Genomic DNA, 17323 nt, shown 5'->3' with positions numbered 1-17323 from the left:
TATGGAGCTTCGGTCGTTCGCCATGCAACAAGACCTGTGGCTATCACATAACACACACACACACACACACACACACACACACACACACACACACACACACACACACACACACACACACACACACACACACACACACACACACACACACACACACACACACACACAAAAGGATAGACATTCTCACATAGCACAGAGCATCTGGTTTCTGCTCTGTGAGTGTATGCGAGAGGGATTTGGTGTGTGTGTGTGTGTGTGTGTGTGTGTGTGTGTGTGTGTGTGTGTGTGTGTGTGTGTGTGTGTGTGTGTGTGTGTGTGTGTGTGTGTGTGTGTGTGTGTGTGTGTGTGTTTACAAGCACAGGTGTTTCTGTGTGTTTAAATGTCTACTGGCTGCCCATCACTTGGAACAGGTAAGCTTACATGGTTTTGAAGAGACAAGTTACACTTTAAAACAAGCCGTTGACATGCCAGTGACATTGGTCGTCACAGGGAAAAATACTATCACCTATGTAGAACAAAATGCATGAAGCTGTACTTTTTATAATTAACGGTTTTGGGTATGGTTTGGAGTCACAGATACAGACTGTTTTAACAAATAAGTTGCTCAACTTAAACATATATAAAAATCTATGTCATTCTCTTCATGTCATCCACAAACTCATCTCAAACTCAGCTCTCTCGCTCTCTCGCTCTCTCTCTCTCTCTCACACACACACACACACACACACACACACACACACACACACACACACACACACACACACACACACACACACACACACACACACACACACACACACACACACACACACACACACACACACACACACAGCCATCGGACTAGAATGCATTGGATTAGAATGGAGATATATAATGAAAGACAATAGGGGTTCGTATTTGGCACTAGATTCAATGTGTTTGGACCTTGGTAGTGTGTCAGAGAGCTCATGTGGTAAGAAGTCTTCACAGGTGTTTCCTGTCTTAGTGAAAGAGCTAGGGCTATGTGGTGGGGTTTCTGAGGCATGTCTATGTGTGTGAGCGTGTGTGCGTGTATGTGCATTATGAGAGAGTCTGTGATGGAGACAAAAGTGTTAAATACAATAAGACAGACACAGGCCACAAATAAATAAATGGCCTTCTTTGACACACACGACTCGCATGGTTTGGTATGATTTGGAATCGGTTTCTTAGAACTATTGTTAAGAAATCCTCTTTAAACTGGAAAGTCTTTGATAGTGATCTCAGAATTGGACCATACATCTTTTGTCATATTGTTTAAGCAAGAGGTTTTGCTGGCCAGTCTCTCATCAGGGCACTGAAGATGCTGGGACTGAGAGGACTGCAGAACAGAAAAGCCATCAGAAACATCAGTGACGCAGGAGAAAAGGCGTCCAGATGGCTGTGGACCAAGTGGGGCGATCCGTGGACAAATAAATGCTCTTAAGACACAAGCCGGGACCTGATCACCCCCGGCTGGGTCCCCTGGTGAGGGTGTATGTTGTGAGACCCGAAACACCCAATGATCTCAGGTCACAACACTGACGATGTGTCTTAAGTTGCACCATAGTGTATGTTAGAACAAGCAAGGCTTATTCAAGAGAAACAAATTGCTCTTTGAATGTTTAATCAGAATTTTTGTCTGTCCTTCTGTTTATTTAGATACCCACGCTAGATACCCAGCTAAGAGCACATCACATCTCGTATGGTTTGTGTGTGAATTTTAGCTACAATGAACTTTTCTGTAGGCCTGTTCTTAAACACAATAGGCATCGAGAACATCTGAGGATATGTGGGTGACAAAGACAGCTATCTGAAATGTCTTCGCTGCTAGGGTATGTTAACGCTGGTTACGTGCATGAGCCAGAAAGGAGTGTCTTTCAGCCTTTTCCTGAAACCACATAAGAGAAATCGACACATCTAAAATGCCACATCCCTCTGTTTTCTTCAGCACACTGTCTTGCCACTGAAATCTTAGACAAATTGTGTAACATTATCTTACACTCCATAAAACACTCCACCAAATGACACTCCATTTCTGGTGGTTGCTCAACCATGCAAGCGGTTGATTAGACAGCCAAGATGCATGACCCTTCAGGACAGCTTTATAGGCTAAGTTAATATTAACTGTTGCATTGTCACTATGCAGCAGAATTATTGCTGTCATGTTCACTTATAGAAAATAGCGAGTCAGATTAAATAAATGTTATACTAGTGGATAGTATAGGCGTATGTGATGTCACGTTCCTTTTCAGCAACTCGCTTAACCCTTAGTGCAGAGCCTATGTTATAACCTTACTGTCACCAAAATTGTAATTGCTACTGTATGTCTTCATCTGTTACTTAGCGCTCTCTGTAATGTCATAGCAATGTTGTTATAATAGTTGAGTATTTTCAGCGAATAGTGAATAGGCCCGGCGTCGGCGACTCCATCTGCACTAAGAGGCTACGGATACAAGTTTTATTTGCACATGCATAGAATTATACTAAAAGTATGCAGTGATATTTAATAGACACCAAGTGATGGACTCTCCTACAATCCCAACTGAAGTATATTCAAGTATATATTTAAGCATTTGGTGAACAAATATATAGGCTATTTTAAAAGTGCATAGTATTTGCATCAGGCAATCAAAATGGAAAACCAAGTCAAAACTATTGTTTATGGATACTAAAATATCATGTTAACATTTTGTTTTACGATCAATCAATCAATCAATCAAAAATATTTTGTATAGCACATCATACATAAATGTAATTCACTTTACTTAAGAATAGAGAAAAGAGGGAAAAAACTACATTGAGTTATCAATAGTAATTAACTATCACCAAAGGCATGAGAATAAAGATGTTAAAACTTCCTTTTAAAACAAGATACTGTTGGGGCCGTTCTAATTTGGATAGGGAGTTGGTTCCAGCATTTTGTTAGCCACTAGATAACTGTATGATTTCTTTAAGTGTTCAGCAAAATCTATCATTTGTTTTTTGCGAATTAACAAATTTCTTGTTATCTAAGGCAGGGGTGAGGAACCTTTTTCATTCAACAGCCACTTCAAATTGTATTAAGTCTTCCAGGGGCCAGACATGAACAAACCAGAATTGTGTGCATTTTAGATACGTATTGAAGGTGGCCACCTTTACAACAGACCCCACCTTCACTAGGTACCCTGAAAATATTGCAAACTTTGCTATACAAAACAGGTCTTATTTCAAGTGAAACTGCACAACATTAAAATTATATTGTGGGCTGTTTAAGACGGCCTCAAGGACCGTAAACGGCCCCCAAGCCATAGGTTCCCCACCCATGATCTCAGAGCTTTTTATTGATATCGGCATAAAGATTTGGATTAAGACAGGCTTTAAGTTACTTATACAGACAGTAATTAGGCATGCAGCCAATGTGACTAACAAAGGAACCCTAAAATGAAGTGTTACCAACATCTATTTGAGTAGATATTTGAACAGTACATGAGCCGCACACATTTCTTATGTGGTCACATCATAGTGACACCATATCATGGAGAAAATGTATAATCCGCCATGATGATCTCCCATTACTGATAAAATGTCACCTTTACATCACACTGCTTCTCTTTAATATGAAATGAGTTTGATCTATCAAAAGCAAATGATAAATATGTAGAATTGTTCAACATTTTTCATCTGTTCTGACCAACATGTCAAAAGATAAAGCTTGCTGTAAGACTGGATGTCGCACATTGCGAAACGATGATGTCCTTCATCATATTGCACGAGATTTTCAGGGTGCAGCTCACATTGCTTTTTGCTCATTGCTACAGATGCTCAAACTGATACGCATGTGTCAAACTATCCACAGAAGTATTTTGCGTCTCTATGCCAGTCAAACTTAAGGTAATTCAATAAATTCAGAGGTGTTTTTTTTTTAAAGCATTAGGCTTTCTTATTAATGTCTATTGACATAACTATTGAGAGCATCAAACGCTGATGATTACCCTTGGTTAGATAGGCCTATATAGCTTAATCTGCCACGTTGACAATAATGGATAGCTACTGTTGAAAGTAGGCCTACATCACTCACAATTTATTGACAACATTTAACATGTTGGCATTTGTGAAGTTAAAATTCTGCCCTGCATGCACGACCTGCACAATATCAGAATAAGAAGAGTGATAAAACACATTTCATTATTATTCTTAAGAGATCCAACATTGGTCAATATCTTTGTTACACAATACTGTTCTTAATTGACATTATGTGAAAATATATCGTGCCCAGTCATTGCCAAATACATTTTTATTTTCACTCAAAGATATTCAAGATATTCATGCAAACCAGCTATAAAACGGAATTGTTGTTGTTTACAACATTTTACATTTAATCTAAAATGTTATCCATTATTTATCCCTTTCACCCTATGAGGGCAATCAATTGAGTATTTTTCATTTAGCTGTGGACTGAAAATCAAAATAGCCAGTCTATATGTTGCTGTGTTTTTCAAATGAATGTTGACTCTTTCTCTGTGTGTGGAGAGAGACCGAGTCCTGAAAAAAGATGATTTGCTGATGAGACATAGAAAACGCAAGCAAACACCTCTCCATCTCCACCTCTCTCTCTCTTTGCAGAAGAAATCTGTGTGTGTTCATCTGGAAATCAGCATATTTAGTGTCTATGATGTTTGGAAACCTCTACAAATGCATGCAAGTAACATCTCACAGGAGTCAGTAAATAATGCAGCTTTAGGAAGTCTTGCAGCGGTCCAAACTGAAGAGGCGGGGGCGAGACTGCTTTTTGGCATGTTTGACTGCGGCTCTCACAGCATGCTCGAAGACCTGCTGGACACCACGGTTGCTTAGTGCTGAGCACTCCAGGTAGCCCCTGGCATGAATATCATGGGCAAGCCGCTTCCCATCTGCTGCTGAGAAACAGTTACCACGGTGAGGGCCCATCTCGCGCTGGTCTGTCTGTGTGGCAACTAGAAGCACTGGGACTCGGGGGAGGTGCTCTCGAACCTCTGCTATCCACTTCTGTCGTGCACTAGTAAAGGATTGGGGTTTGGCCACTGAGTAACAAATAAGCACCACATCGGCCTGTTGGTAGGACATAGGCCGCACATGCCGAAAGGTGTCATTCCCTGCAGTATCCCACAAGCCCAAGCTGATCTGCACACCATCCATGAAAACCTCCACTCCCGTGTTGTCATAAATAGTGGGCTTATACATTTCCGGAAATGTCTCTGAGGTAAAACGCACCAACAAGGCCGTCTTACCAACTGCACTGTCCCCAACAAGAACACACTTAATAGAGTTCATTTTGCACTGAAATTAGCACTTATACAACTGTGATTTTTAGTCCGCTTGCGAGAGCAGGATGAGTGGTCAGAGGTGGTCCTGAATACAGCTGGGCATGATGAACACTGCTTTGGCCAAGCGTCATCTGTTCAGTTTCAGATCTGAAGTCAGAGCAAGCGGACTACTTTGCTCAGAATCTTCATTGTGCTATATATGGTGGTCCTCTTTGCATTCTGCCTCGTGTAACAGTCAGTCACCTGGAGAATGAGAGAGAGAGAGAGAGAGAGAGAGAGAGAGAGAGAGAGAGAGAGAGAGAGAGAGAGAGAGAGAGAGAGACTTGTTGAAACTGATGGTACAATTTTGAAAGTCTGTCAAAATAAATTGTCTCAAACATTCCAAGCCAATTAGGCCCAAGCCTGATACAGGTGATGGCTAAATATCTATATCTAAATATATATATATGTTACTTGTTTGAATAGAGACATGACATCCCCATGGCAATTAACAAATTGAACAAGATGTGGCAGATGCATTCTTGACATTATGGAGATTCATATTTGTTTTAATGCACAATTTACCTCTTTTTACTTTTTTTCAGCAATCCCCTTGTGTTAACGGATGCATTTGACCAGTGGCCTGTATTTATTTACGTATTTATTTACATATTAACTTATATGTCTAGCTATTTATTGTGTAGGCCTATATGTTTTGTCATTCTGCTGTTCTGTAAGACAAATTGCCTTTTTAAGGACATTGAAGCTTTCAAGTCAAGTCATCTATGTTAGAGTAGTGGCACAATTGTCGAGTCCTTTTTTACTTTCAAAATCGGATGTTGTTTTTATTAGTTTCTATTAGCCTACTTCAATTATTCCATCACACAGATTTTATAGTCTAGATCAATAAAATCCATAGCACTTATAGCCGGCGATTGTCTTTTAGACTTAGGCCTACTCTTGATTCTTCAATTCAATACAAGAGAGGGTCTAAATGGCTTATCAGAAAAAAAGTTAACGGAAGAGAAAGACACGAGTTCAATCTAAGTGAAAATATCAGAGGCCTAAACAGCCTATAGGCTGTTGCCTCGACTATGACAAGAATCACATGTAATTTCATATTTTATCTAACATGGTCTTAAGTAGGCCTGACTCAAAGGATATTACCGCCTGACAGGCCTAGGGCTAAATAAAAATACATTAATACATTATAAATAAATAAATACCTCAAATAACATAAAATCATTTTGTTCCTGGAGACCAAGTAGGCCTACATGTCAAAATAGAGGAAAACTGAACTGTAGCCCAATGCAATTGGGGATCAAGATGCTTTGAAATCACGATACGTCACATAAATAACTTCAACAGAAATAAAATCACCACTTATATTGGTCTTACCTTTGAAGTATTTGCCGAACTCAAGAAAGTTTGATAAAACAGGTAGAGGGAAAGGGGGTTGAAGAGTCCGATCAGGCTTTTCACCCAGACTGAAACCATGAAACCTTGAAATCTTCAGAAATATATAAATAGTATGTTAAGTAAATTAAGTTGTATTAAGTATTTTATGTAGGCTATGTCAAACTGCTGTACCCGATACTCTAGGAGACTGAGGCTAAAAGGCAAGTGTGAAAACTCAACTTCCATCTGATGAAGAGGAAGTGTTTTTTTCTTCAGTGAAGTCTTCCACATCCGTTGGGGCGTGTGTGCCTCTGCTTATGAGTTGTGGGCGGTTTTTTTTTCTCTTTTTATCTGTATCATTCTCTCATGTTCTTTCATCTGACACTACACATTTATGACTATAACAATTCTGATTAAGACTGTATTTTGTTGACATGCAAGCCAATACCAAGACTGTTCCTAACCGTTTTCTTAAGAGGCCCATGATTTTTACCATAGAATACCTTGATGCCCACCCCCATTCTTTTGCCCAAGTCATTCTTTTAGTCTACTGCTCCCTGCTGGCATGTGTTATACCATGTAGTGCTTGTCCTCACTGCATCACACATACCGCTTTCATTTCATTCCAAAGATCATGACCTTTTGATGCTGAAACTATATACCCCTTCGAGTGTGTCACTGATTCCGCCGAGTTGTACAGTTCCAGAACGCTGCACCAATCAATCTGTGGTGGCACTGGCAGACCATTTCTCCTCACTTCTGTATCTAGAACCATCATGTAAGTGAAAAAAAAATCTGTCACACGATTGCATAATGTTTCCTTATTTTAATAAAATATATCCAAACACTGTTTGTACAAAATATTAGAATTTTCCAAAACATGTTCTTCAAAATGAAGGAATTTCTTCTTACATGATTGCATTTGTATAAAATCAGAAGAGGGAAAATGTACAATTACACAGAAGATTTAATTAAAGCTCATATCAATAAATTCATCATGAGGTTTAAAAAGATAGATTAGAAAATACAGTAAAACCTCAATCAAACACTGCACCCATTTCATTGTATGAAAAAAGTTGAACGTTTACCCTGAGACAATCACCATTAGCTGGAATGGATTAATAAAACTTTGTACACAACATGATTATTTGTAAAAGTGACAATGTCACCAGAGTTCCATTTTTCAAAATCATAGAACACAACCAGATGCAGTTTATGATCACAAAAACTATAGACGGAAAGAATAAAAACATTTCATTACCCCAAGTAAACCATAACCAAACAGTATAGCTTCTGTCACAGATCTGTTTTTGGTAAAACAATGACTGTTGACCAGCAGTCATAACGAAATAGGAGGTAAGAGCAGTTGAAACATCACACATTTTTCGAGTAGAGGCACGATAGGTCAGAGTAGAGGAGGGCGGTCAGGGTGGATGGGGTTCTTCTCACCACAAGCCATTCATGACTTTGGGTCCTTCTGCAGGGACACGAGAACCAAACCAACATTTGGCTCAGTAAACCTAGGACACAGAGGAAGGGTGAGTTGTGTTAAGGTACCGTAGTTGTGTTTTCGTTTACCATTGAAAATGATACGTCAGTTATATTTATATTTGTGCTTGAAATAAATGTATTATTTACTCATAGTGCTTGCTTCGGAGGCATTCAATGACAGCTGGCCTAATTCTGGCCTGTCCCCCTTGACTGTGGTTTCCTCTTCCTGTGATGACTGACAGCTGAGCTTTACACATACCTTGCTTATATTCTACAGAGAGAGAGAGAGAGAGAGAGAGAGAGAGAGAGAGAGAGAGAGAGAGAGAGAGAGAAAGAAAGAGAAAGAGAAAGAGAGAGAGAGAAAGAGAGAAAAAAAGAAAGAAAGAGAGATTAAACAGCCAAATTAATTGAACCTGAAACCGTTTTACAGAACCAAAACAAATACAGCAACGCCATCAGTAGCTACACAGCTCTGCAAAAAAAAGGGTCACACACCAAAATTTGATTCAAACCAATCTGGTCTTTAAAATCTTGGAATATGCCCGTGCCGTCAGGGAAGAAAAACTCTACCATCATCCAAACAAGATATTGGTGAAACCGTAATGCATCAGATCCTTAATTAGATCATTTTTTAGCCATGCTGTGTATTATGTACTGTTCTAGTCATGTTAGAAGAAAACTCCATCTTGACATTCAAGCACTGTTAATATTGCCAATTGCCACCCATTAATGAATGTGCCCACCTGTGTTTTTCTCTTTAAGTATTCGTTGGAGGTGTTCTAGGGCCTCGTTGACATGCAAGCCATGGAGATCTAGAACATTCTGTGGGAGAAGTGAGGCATTCACACGCTCAAAGATGCACAGAGCAGCACGATGATTTGCATCTCGCATCTTCTGTCCATGTAAATGACCCTGTGCAGAAAAACATGTCCACACATTACCAGTGTATTCTTGTTTAATTAAAAAAATGCCAACACTGTGTTTATGTCAGTCTGTTAAAGCAAATTTGCTACATATTGTATGCATTGTACAATACATATTAAGTTACATTACATTACACTTAGGCCGGCTGCACATTGGCTCCGACAGCACTGTGGCGCACTTTTGCTATCGACAGAATTCGGACCCCCAAACCCAATTTCACACGAACATAGCATTGATAGTCAATGGGCGGCGCCGACAAAATAGAACTTGTCTCTAATTGCTATCCGACATCGGCGAATGTCCGAGGACATCGGTGCCAGTGTGCGGGGTTCTATTGAAAATAATGAAATCGAACTTTTGCGGAGCAGTGCGCAGCACTTTGTAGGAGCCTATGTGCGGAAGCCCCTAGCTGACACTTTTATCCAAAGTGACTTACATATGTAACATGGTATTGGTTACAGTCCCTGGAGCAGTGTGGGGATAGGTGCCTTGCTCAAGGGCACTAAAGTCATGACAGACCAAAACTGATGCATTTTCAAAAATATTCATAAAAGTGTAAACGGCTTTTGAGTTTGTATGCTTAACATTCCATATTTTTCACCTGTTGAGCGTAGAAGCTGGCCACCTGCCTCTTGCCACGCCGATATGCCTCAGCTGCTTTGCTGAAGCATTCCTGCTGTTTGAACCTCTGCAGGTTGGCTTCTGCCCGGAAGTCTTGATACTCAGGATCTTCAGTGTCCTGGAACATCTGCTCTTTTATCGGAGCCTGAATGCACAGATTACACATAAGGTAAGACAGAGGCCTTTTCGAGATCTGAATAGGCAATGTGACATCAGAGAGAACGAAAAAAAAAAAACAGAAATAAAGACCCACCCTCTCCTTGCTGGGTGTTCTTGGAGTGTGACTGGGGCTGTGATGGGGGCTTGAGTCTGTTGCAACAACAGTTTTGACAGGCCCCATGTCCAGAATGCAGTGCAAAAACGTCTGTGTTTGCTCCAGACTGTAACTGCAGGAAAATATACAATTGAACAGAGAGTACATCAACAATAACTGAAATACAGTGCAAAAATAAAGAGATGGCAACAAATATTTAAATATAAACAAAAAAATATATTTTGAGAATGTATAAGAATATCATAAAATCGTACATGACTGCACATCATTTGGGTAAAAAATATCTCCCGACACCATACTAAGCTTTCATTCAAGGACCAAATTGACCTAGCAGTAGTCATACGATAGCTTGACTATGAACTTCTTGGAAGCTTCTGGTCTGGCCAAGATGCAGTAATTTTGGAGTTGTGAAGGGAGCAGGATTAGCCTGTGTCTACCAAATGCCTCTGTTTGCTGATTGAAGCTGCAATCAACCAGAGTACTTTTTCCTCTGACGTACTGACCAGTGGGGCTATGGCCAGAACTACTGTGTCTTTCCTTACATCCAACTCAGTCGAGCCTCTGGACATGCTTGATTTTCATTGGAAGAAAAATCAGAGAGCAATTTGAAATTGAAAAGACAGCCAGCTTAGACAGACATATATTTTTGGTTGACCAAAACTACAAAACATGCCATCACAGGATGGAACGTCTGCAAGGGTTTCACCATATGGTACATAGGAAGACAATAACAATAATGCAATGCTTTTCAACAGAAAAAGAGTAACCTGTATATGAAGTTGAGTTGAATGCTGTGCAAAATAAAACAGCTGTCTTCAGACACTTCTACATAGCTTACTTGTGGTCTCTAAAGATGTCTTTCAGGAAGAACCTGTCGATGGTCGGGAAAAGAGAGAAGAGTCTTTTCTCTCTCAGCTTAGCAGCCCCATCTTTCAGCTCTGGATCCCAAAGACTTAGCCGGGTCTGCACACAAACCAGAACAAAAAAGTCATACTCTCAGAAATCTGTCATACTACAACCATAATATAATGCATCAGAGGGTGTCGGTCTGTATGTATGAGTTACCTTTTCTATATCTTGTAGTGCCTGTTCTTCAGACATTATATCCCTCAGAGACACAAACGGCTGGCCAAGCTTCCTGTAGTCTACACTAGGATTGTCTTCAGTGTTACACAGCTGGCCCCCAAGCGATGCATAGCCATCAGCACCAATCAAAAAGTGAGGTTTGTTCTGGTCATGTGACCTTGAAATACCAGTCTGCAGTTCACCCCAGTGAACAGAGCCTGTTATCAAGGATGTAAGAAAATGCAAAATATACAATAGTGCATAAATAAATAAACAAGATAAAATGAGGGTTGCGGTCAATACTTTTCTTGGTGCATGTATACTTACTTTCTTGCAGTAGGTGGTAAGATAGGACAGCTTGCCTCTGCTTCTCCTGTGAACACACAACAATGATTAATTCCAAAATTATAATTATAATAAGATAAGAATTCTTCACATCTGTATTTGAATATGAGGGGGACTCACCTGGACAGTTTCTTTCCATTTTTGATGTAGAAGTTTGGCAAATGTCAAGTCCATCATAACAGAGCAATCATCTGAAAACTGACCTGCCAGAGGTGGTCAGAGAAAGAGAGAGCAAGACAGAAAGACAGAGAGCATAACACTGTTGATGACCGAGAAAATGTCTAGTCTATGATGTCTATTCAAAATACTGACTTATAAAAATGAAAATCAACCAGGACCTTTGACTTAACCTGAGCAGGAAAGAATAAAACTATAATCTCCAACATTGTTTCAATTTCATTTTTCCTAAATTCTTACAAAACAAGATGGACTAATTTGCATACATTATGTCTGCATTTGACATTTATTTGTATTTGTGAGTGGACGCGGGAAAGTGTACATACCTGGGGTAATGCCAACTGGTCCAAAGAGCTCAGTAAGTTGTAATGCCAGCTCGGTGGGTAATTTGAGTTCCAGACTCTTAATATCTATTGGCTTAGAGCCCTTTGTTTTTTCCTCTAGCCTCTCCATCTCTTTCTCCCGCCTCCCTCTTAACTTATCTTCCTCTTGTCTTCTAACCAACTCCTCCAGGTGGGCTTGTATGGCTTGAGTAACATCATCTGCATCATCTGGTCTTTCCTTGAGGTATTCCTCTTCATCACCCTGGTGTTCAGCTGTCAACTCGGAGAACTCTGAGTCAGTATCCGGGAGAAAGCATGCTCCAACACCAGTGTATTCAGTCACATTACCATGGCTCTCTGTAATCATTTGATGTTTTAGAGCGTCTTGGGATGGACCTGCCCCTGCTACTTGGGGCATTGATTCCTGTGCAGTCTGCTCTGGGTGGCTGTCAGACTGTGGTTGGATTTCAGGCATTTTGAGTGGTAGGTGGTCATCCTGTTCCTCTAATTTTTGAAGTGTTCCCTCACAAGCTTTGTCAGACTTGCTCTCCTTGACAACAGGGGGATCACCATTACTACCAGCATCTGACTGGATGCTTTCTGTGACTCTGATACCAACCGTTTCATTGTCTTCTCCTTCACTGTTATTCGTTTTGCCTCTCTCATCTGGCCTGATCTCTTCCACGCCGCTAGCTTCTACAGCCTGAACTTCCTCTGTCAGTTGGTCAATTTCCTCCTCATGTCCAGATGTGTCAGCCTCCTCTTCATCACGACTCATGTGCTCTCCTGAATCCAGTAAAAGGTTTGTAGTCCACTCCAGGTCTTGTTGGCATTTCTCATACAAGTCCTTTAGTGTCTCAGCTGCTACGTCTTTAAAATGGTGCAAGAGAATGCTTAGGCCCTCAGTTTTAGTCAAATCTTCCATTAATTCCTCCTCCTCCACCTGGGCTCCACGCTCATGCGTAACACGGTGGACAGGGCTCACACTCACTCCGTCGGAGACAGCAGGAACAAAGTGTGATGCATTTCCTAGAAGGATTTTCTCACCAGAACCTTCCCAGAAGCCCATATGCTCCAAGCGCCAGAGGAGAGCCAGGTCATGAGGTTCCGTCTGTGTGGAGACAGAGCAAGATGGATCAGATTCTACACGCACGTCTTGGGTTGGACTCTTTTGTTGTGGTGGAGGGACTGGTTGAAGATGGTGGGCCGAGAATGTCGAGGGTGTCTGATTGGTGAATGTGAGTGCCAATCTGCATGATTTAGATGCCCGCTGGTTCAGTCTCCTTTTTCCCAACATGTGAAAGCCGCTTGCACCTTCTCCATCATTCTGTACCGCCAAATCTTTTTTCTCACCCCCTTTCTCTAATTCAACCTTACTTTCTTTTTCACTACACCATTCTGCTTCTACATTATGTTCCAGGTCTTCTTTTTTGCCGACTTCTTCATCAATGTTCTTATCTCTGTCTACCACTCCATCCATAGCTTCTTCCTCGTCTTTTTCGCTATTAGACATCAAGACACAATTATCGTCTTCTGTATGGCTGCTGGGTGACGGTGGCTGACTGTTCGGCCCTGAGCTTAGACTGTTCTCCTCCTCACTGTCAGAGAGCTGTATCTGATCTGTAACCTCTGTGTCACCCTGGAGCAAATTCAACAGCTTCTGAAACTCTGAGAAATCTGGCCCACCCTCACCTTTCTTCCCCTCAGTGCTAATACCATGGCTAGGTATATCGTCCCTTACACGCCTGCGGTTGCTAGCGCGCTGGTCTTGAGGCTCTTGGCTCTCACAGGGCCAGTCTCCTACAAACGTTAGTGGAACTCGCTGGGCTCCATCTCCATTTGAAGCCTCTTCAGCACCAGTAGCCAAGTCCTCTAAATTACTGTTTGCACACTGACTGCCCTCCTCAGCCCTATTCTCTGAGCAAGCTGTGATCGGTTTATCATTAGTATTAGCGAGTGTATCAGTTAGGTGCCTGCCTCTAACCCTGTCCCTCTTCTCCCTTTGAGCAATGGACTGAGATAATGGCAAGTCTGGTTCCAACAATAACCGCTCATTCACTTCCTGTGGGTCCTGATAAAGATCCACACAGTCCAGCAGCTCTGGTGGCTGTCCCCCAAAAACACTCTGCACAGGTACAGATGACACATCTGGGAGAGAACTGGCAGGAGCAGGTCCCAGCAGGTCAGGTTTTGGAAGCTCAGATGTCACAGGAAGACTGAAAAAACAAAAATCCAACATTGCAGGATTCATGCGTAAATTGTGAAAAGTGATAATTACCTCACAAATAATGTAGAATATACAGTATCTTCATCAACTATAAGAAAAGTGGCTGCAAGTTAGCAGGTATCTCACTCAGTGTGCAGGCTGGGACGAGTTGAGCCCATTATGGAGTTGACAGAAACATGGCGATCATAACTATCCAGCATGCGCCGGATCTTCTCTCGGCTCACCCCATGCTTTGTGTGTCTGCAACACAAGACCCATAGAATTCTAAAATGTTGAGGTAGTGAGGCAATAACAATAATGGTTAAGAAAATAAGGGAGCATCCTTACTTCTCCAACTCCCTGGGTTTGTATTTCCACCACGTGTCTGGCTCTCGGAACACAACTTTGTATTTATGCTTCAATGCCTAACAAAAAGTATGTATGCAGATAAGTAAATAAATTATTAATGAGACAATTGAGAAGCACATCAACTGTTCAACAATGGCAATCAGTATGTACGTATGTGTTTGACACATAGACAAGTCTTACCATGGCCACATAGGGTTTCATCTCCCAAGTCTGCATATTAGTGTTATCAATAATAACTGGACTTTCACCCCTCTCCATGCAACCTTTGGCTGTACAAAAACAAACCACAATGTAAAGATAATCTACATAAGATTACTGAATGTGTATTCAATCATCAATCTATTTAATACTATAGATTTTTTTTGAGTCACTCATTTAGGTATGATTTTACGTTCAATTGCCTAGACAAAATAAATGCATTCACATCACAGGCTAAGTGGCTTTAACATGTGTATCACATGACCATGTCTGATAAGAATGTGTTGTATGTCTGTACCTCTTTTCTGGTTCCACTCATGGGCTGCTGACAGTTCCGATGGATCATAGCGATAATCTCCATGACGACAGAAGTATTCATCTGTGCTTAAAGACGCACTTCCAGGGTTGTGTTCAAGCATTCTCCTATACATGAAACACAGCTGTTACACATTTCACATGTTGTAAGAGTGTTATTAAAAATCTGAATAATAATTTCTGAAAGAACACACACCTAGCTAATGTTGATTTGCCAGATCCTGGAGCTCCTCTAAGTAGCACTAAAACCCTCCCTTGAAAGTGTAGCCCGTGGTAGGAGGTAGAAGTTGTGGGTTTGCTACTAGACATACTGGGTTGTTGTACAGCCCATGAGGTGGGGATGGTCGCCGTAGGTTTTAGAGGGGCCTGGCTGACTGACCCATATACTGGCCACTGGGCAACATGGGTGGGGTGTAACGCCACTGGTGTGATGAAGGATGGGCCCACAAATCGTGGTTGGAACACTGGTGCTGAAATGTTCCATGCCGCTCTGGCTGCAGGAGGTTGGTCCGCTCTACGATATGCCTGGAAGGCTGATCCACTGCCACCAAGACCAACTGGCGTATCAAGTAGGTGACTGAAGTCAAGTCGATCATTTTGTTTTACCGGTGTAGACCCGCCAGCAAAGCTTAGCTCCCCCACTGGAGAATTCCCTTCACCGGCCTGTTTCTGCATGGGGCTGGATATTTGACGTTGCTCATCAACAGACACAACACCCGGGTTACTCAGCAGAGCTTGTCGAACTGGAGACTGAACTTCCAAAGGACAGGAGGGAGGCTTAGACGTAGACACAAAAGGTGGCTCTGACTGAGAAAGATGGCTAGCTGAAGAAATGTAATTTGCTGATGTCATGGGTGACTGGGGTGTATCCGAATTTAAAAGAGCTGCAGCAATTTCAAAACCAGAGACCGGGGTTGGCAAGGATGGTGGACCTTTAGCAGCATTGGAAAGCTCCAAAAGGGAGTCCATGGCATTCTCCACTATGTAGGTTGAGAGAGACAGAGAAAAAGAATGACAACTGGACACAATCCATGGAACAATCGCTTAACAAAATGCAAGAGAGAGAAGTCAATAAACAGCATTTAAGCCCCAAACAAAATAAACAGGGCTTACACAATCTTGGGTAACTAAATAAACAGGCCTACAATGAACTAAGACTATGGTAATTATAATGGTAATGGTATGGCCTAGATCCTTTCAGCAATAGAGAAGGGCCTAGGGCAAAATTGACTTGACTTGACTTGACTTGAAATTGTAGCATGTAAGATTTCTCAACACCTATGGGTCGTTTCATCAGTCTTCACATTCCCAAGTTTTACTATGGGTGCTAATAACAATTTAGCTAATTTCCCGTGCTTTTAACACGGGTAAATGATGCTTTTAATCGCTCGCGGATTTGACTAACACTTGGCCCGATTAAGAAATACACAACCTTTAAGACTTCAACCAGACATGTTTACAAGCCACTCACTGGACTGTGTACTAGTTCTTCCTGCAACTGTCACGAGGCGTTGCGTGTCTGAACCACCCCCCTGTAGTAGCCTACCAAACAACCACACTGAGAGGGGACAATTCAGCGCCATTCACAACAATTTAGTCAAACTTACTATTGAAATCACATTCCGTCAGCACCATGTGTATAACCTCGGGGTCCAAATGCGAAAAGACCTCCTCCATATTTTTCATGATGTGTTCTCTATCGGACAAAGTCAATGCATTGGACACTGGGTTGTACTCCGAGTTATTTCTGTTTGTTTCATCTTGGTAAGCAACACTGAGGTCGTATGCACGACTATCCGTGTTGCTCCAGGAACAGTTTAGTTGTCCAGGAACCCGCCCTAGACTCTGTCCATTCTTTTTCTTTTTAGGCATAATGTAAAGTACCACAACAACTCCAATCTAGTTCAGCTATGGCTCTGCAACCCCACTGTTTACAGATCTCTCGGGGGGCAAATGGCAAGGGAAGCGAAAAGCAACACCGTCTAACCACGCAACACGCAACCTTTTATGGGGGGAGTCTCTCTAAATTGTACGAGCGCCTCAAGTGGTTGGAAATAGAAAACACAAATGCAGGTGTATAGCATTGTACGTCGCATCACAGTTGAACATAATGTTAACGTTAAAACCTCTCTGGTCGCACTATAATCCTGAAACACTTGATAAAAATATAAAATGTCATTTTGAATGGTCTTGATAGTCTTGAAGGAGGCTATAAAACCTAGAAGAAACCTGTAGACTTTAATGAAAAAAGTGTAGCCTTAAAAAAAATCGATTCGTGGATTTCATTTCTGTGTGCATGCATGGATAATCTCGATTCAAAATAATCGAAGGCCGGAAATAGAATTTTGAGGTGGATTCT

General features: G+C 41.4%; 2 protein-coding genes across 2 annotated transcripts; both read right to left on the bottom strand.

Moving 5' to 3' along the window:
• Positions 1 to 4070: 4070 nt before the first annotated feature.
• rhoh (ras homolog family member H) lies at positions 4071 to 6901 on the bottom strand. Its single transcript, XM_063220117.1, has 2 exons — positions 6657 to 6901; positions 4071 to 5522 (listed from the first exon to the last, which is right to left on the bottom strand). Exon 2 carries the CDS (start codon positions 5284 to 5286, stop codon positions 4714 to 4716), a length of 573 nt encoding a protein of 190 aa, XP_063076187.1. The 5' UTR covers positions 5287 to 5522; positions 6657 to 6901; the 3' UTR covers positions 4071 to 4713.
• Positions 6902 to 7467: 566 nt separating this feature from the next.
• n4bp2 (NEDD4 binding protein 2) lies at positions 7468 to 17024 on the bottom strand. The gene is made up of 16 exons (XM_063218291.1): positions 16572 to 17024; positions 15161 to 15944; positions 14948 to 15072; positions 14632 to 14720; positions 14431 to 14507; positions 14230 to 14343; positions 11880 to 14092; positions 11497 to 11579; positions 11359 to 11404; positions 11032 to 11249; positions 10805 to 10929; positions 9946 to 10078; positions 9673 to 9837; positions 8891 to 9059; positions 8295 to 8418; positions 7468 to 8176 (listed from the first exon to the last, which is right to left on the bottom strand). The coding sequence occupies exons 1-16, from the start codon at positions 16834 to 16836 to the stop codon at positions 8116 to 8118; spliced, it is 4791 nt and encodes a 1596-aa protein (XP_063074361.1). The 5' UTR covers positions 16837 to 17024; the 3' UTR covers positions 7468 to 8115.
• Between the last annotated feature and the right edge of the window lie 299 nt (positions 17025 to 17323).

The sequence above is a fragment of the Engraulis encrasicolus genome, chromosome 16 (assembly GCF_034702125.1).
Source record: "Engraulis encrasicolus isolate BLACKSEA-1 chromosome 16, IST_EnEncr_1.0, whole genome shotgun sequence".
Classification (NCBI taxonomy): Eukaryota; Metazoa; Chordata; class Actinopteri; order Clupeiformes; family Engraulidae; genus Engraulis; species Engraulis encrasicolus.
This window is presented reverse-complemented; position numbering and strand designations above follow the sequence as displayed.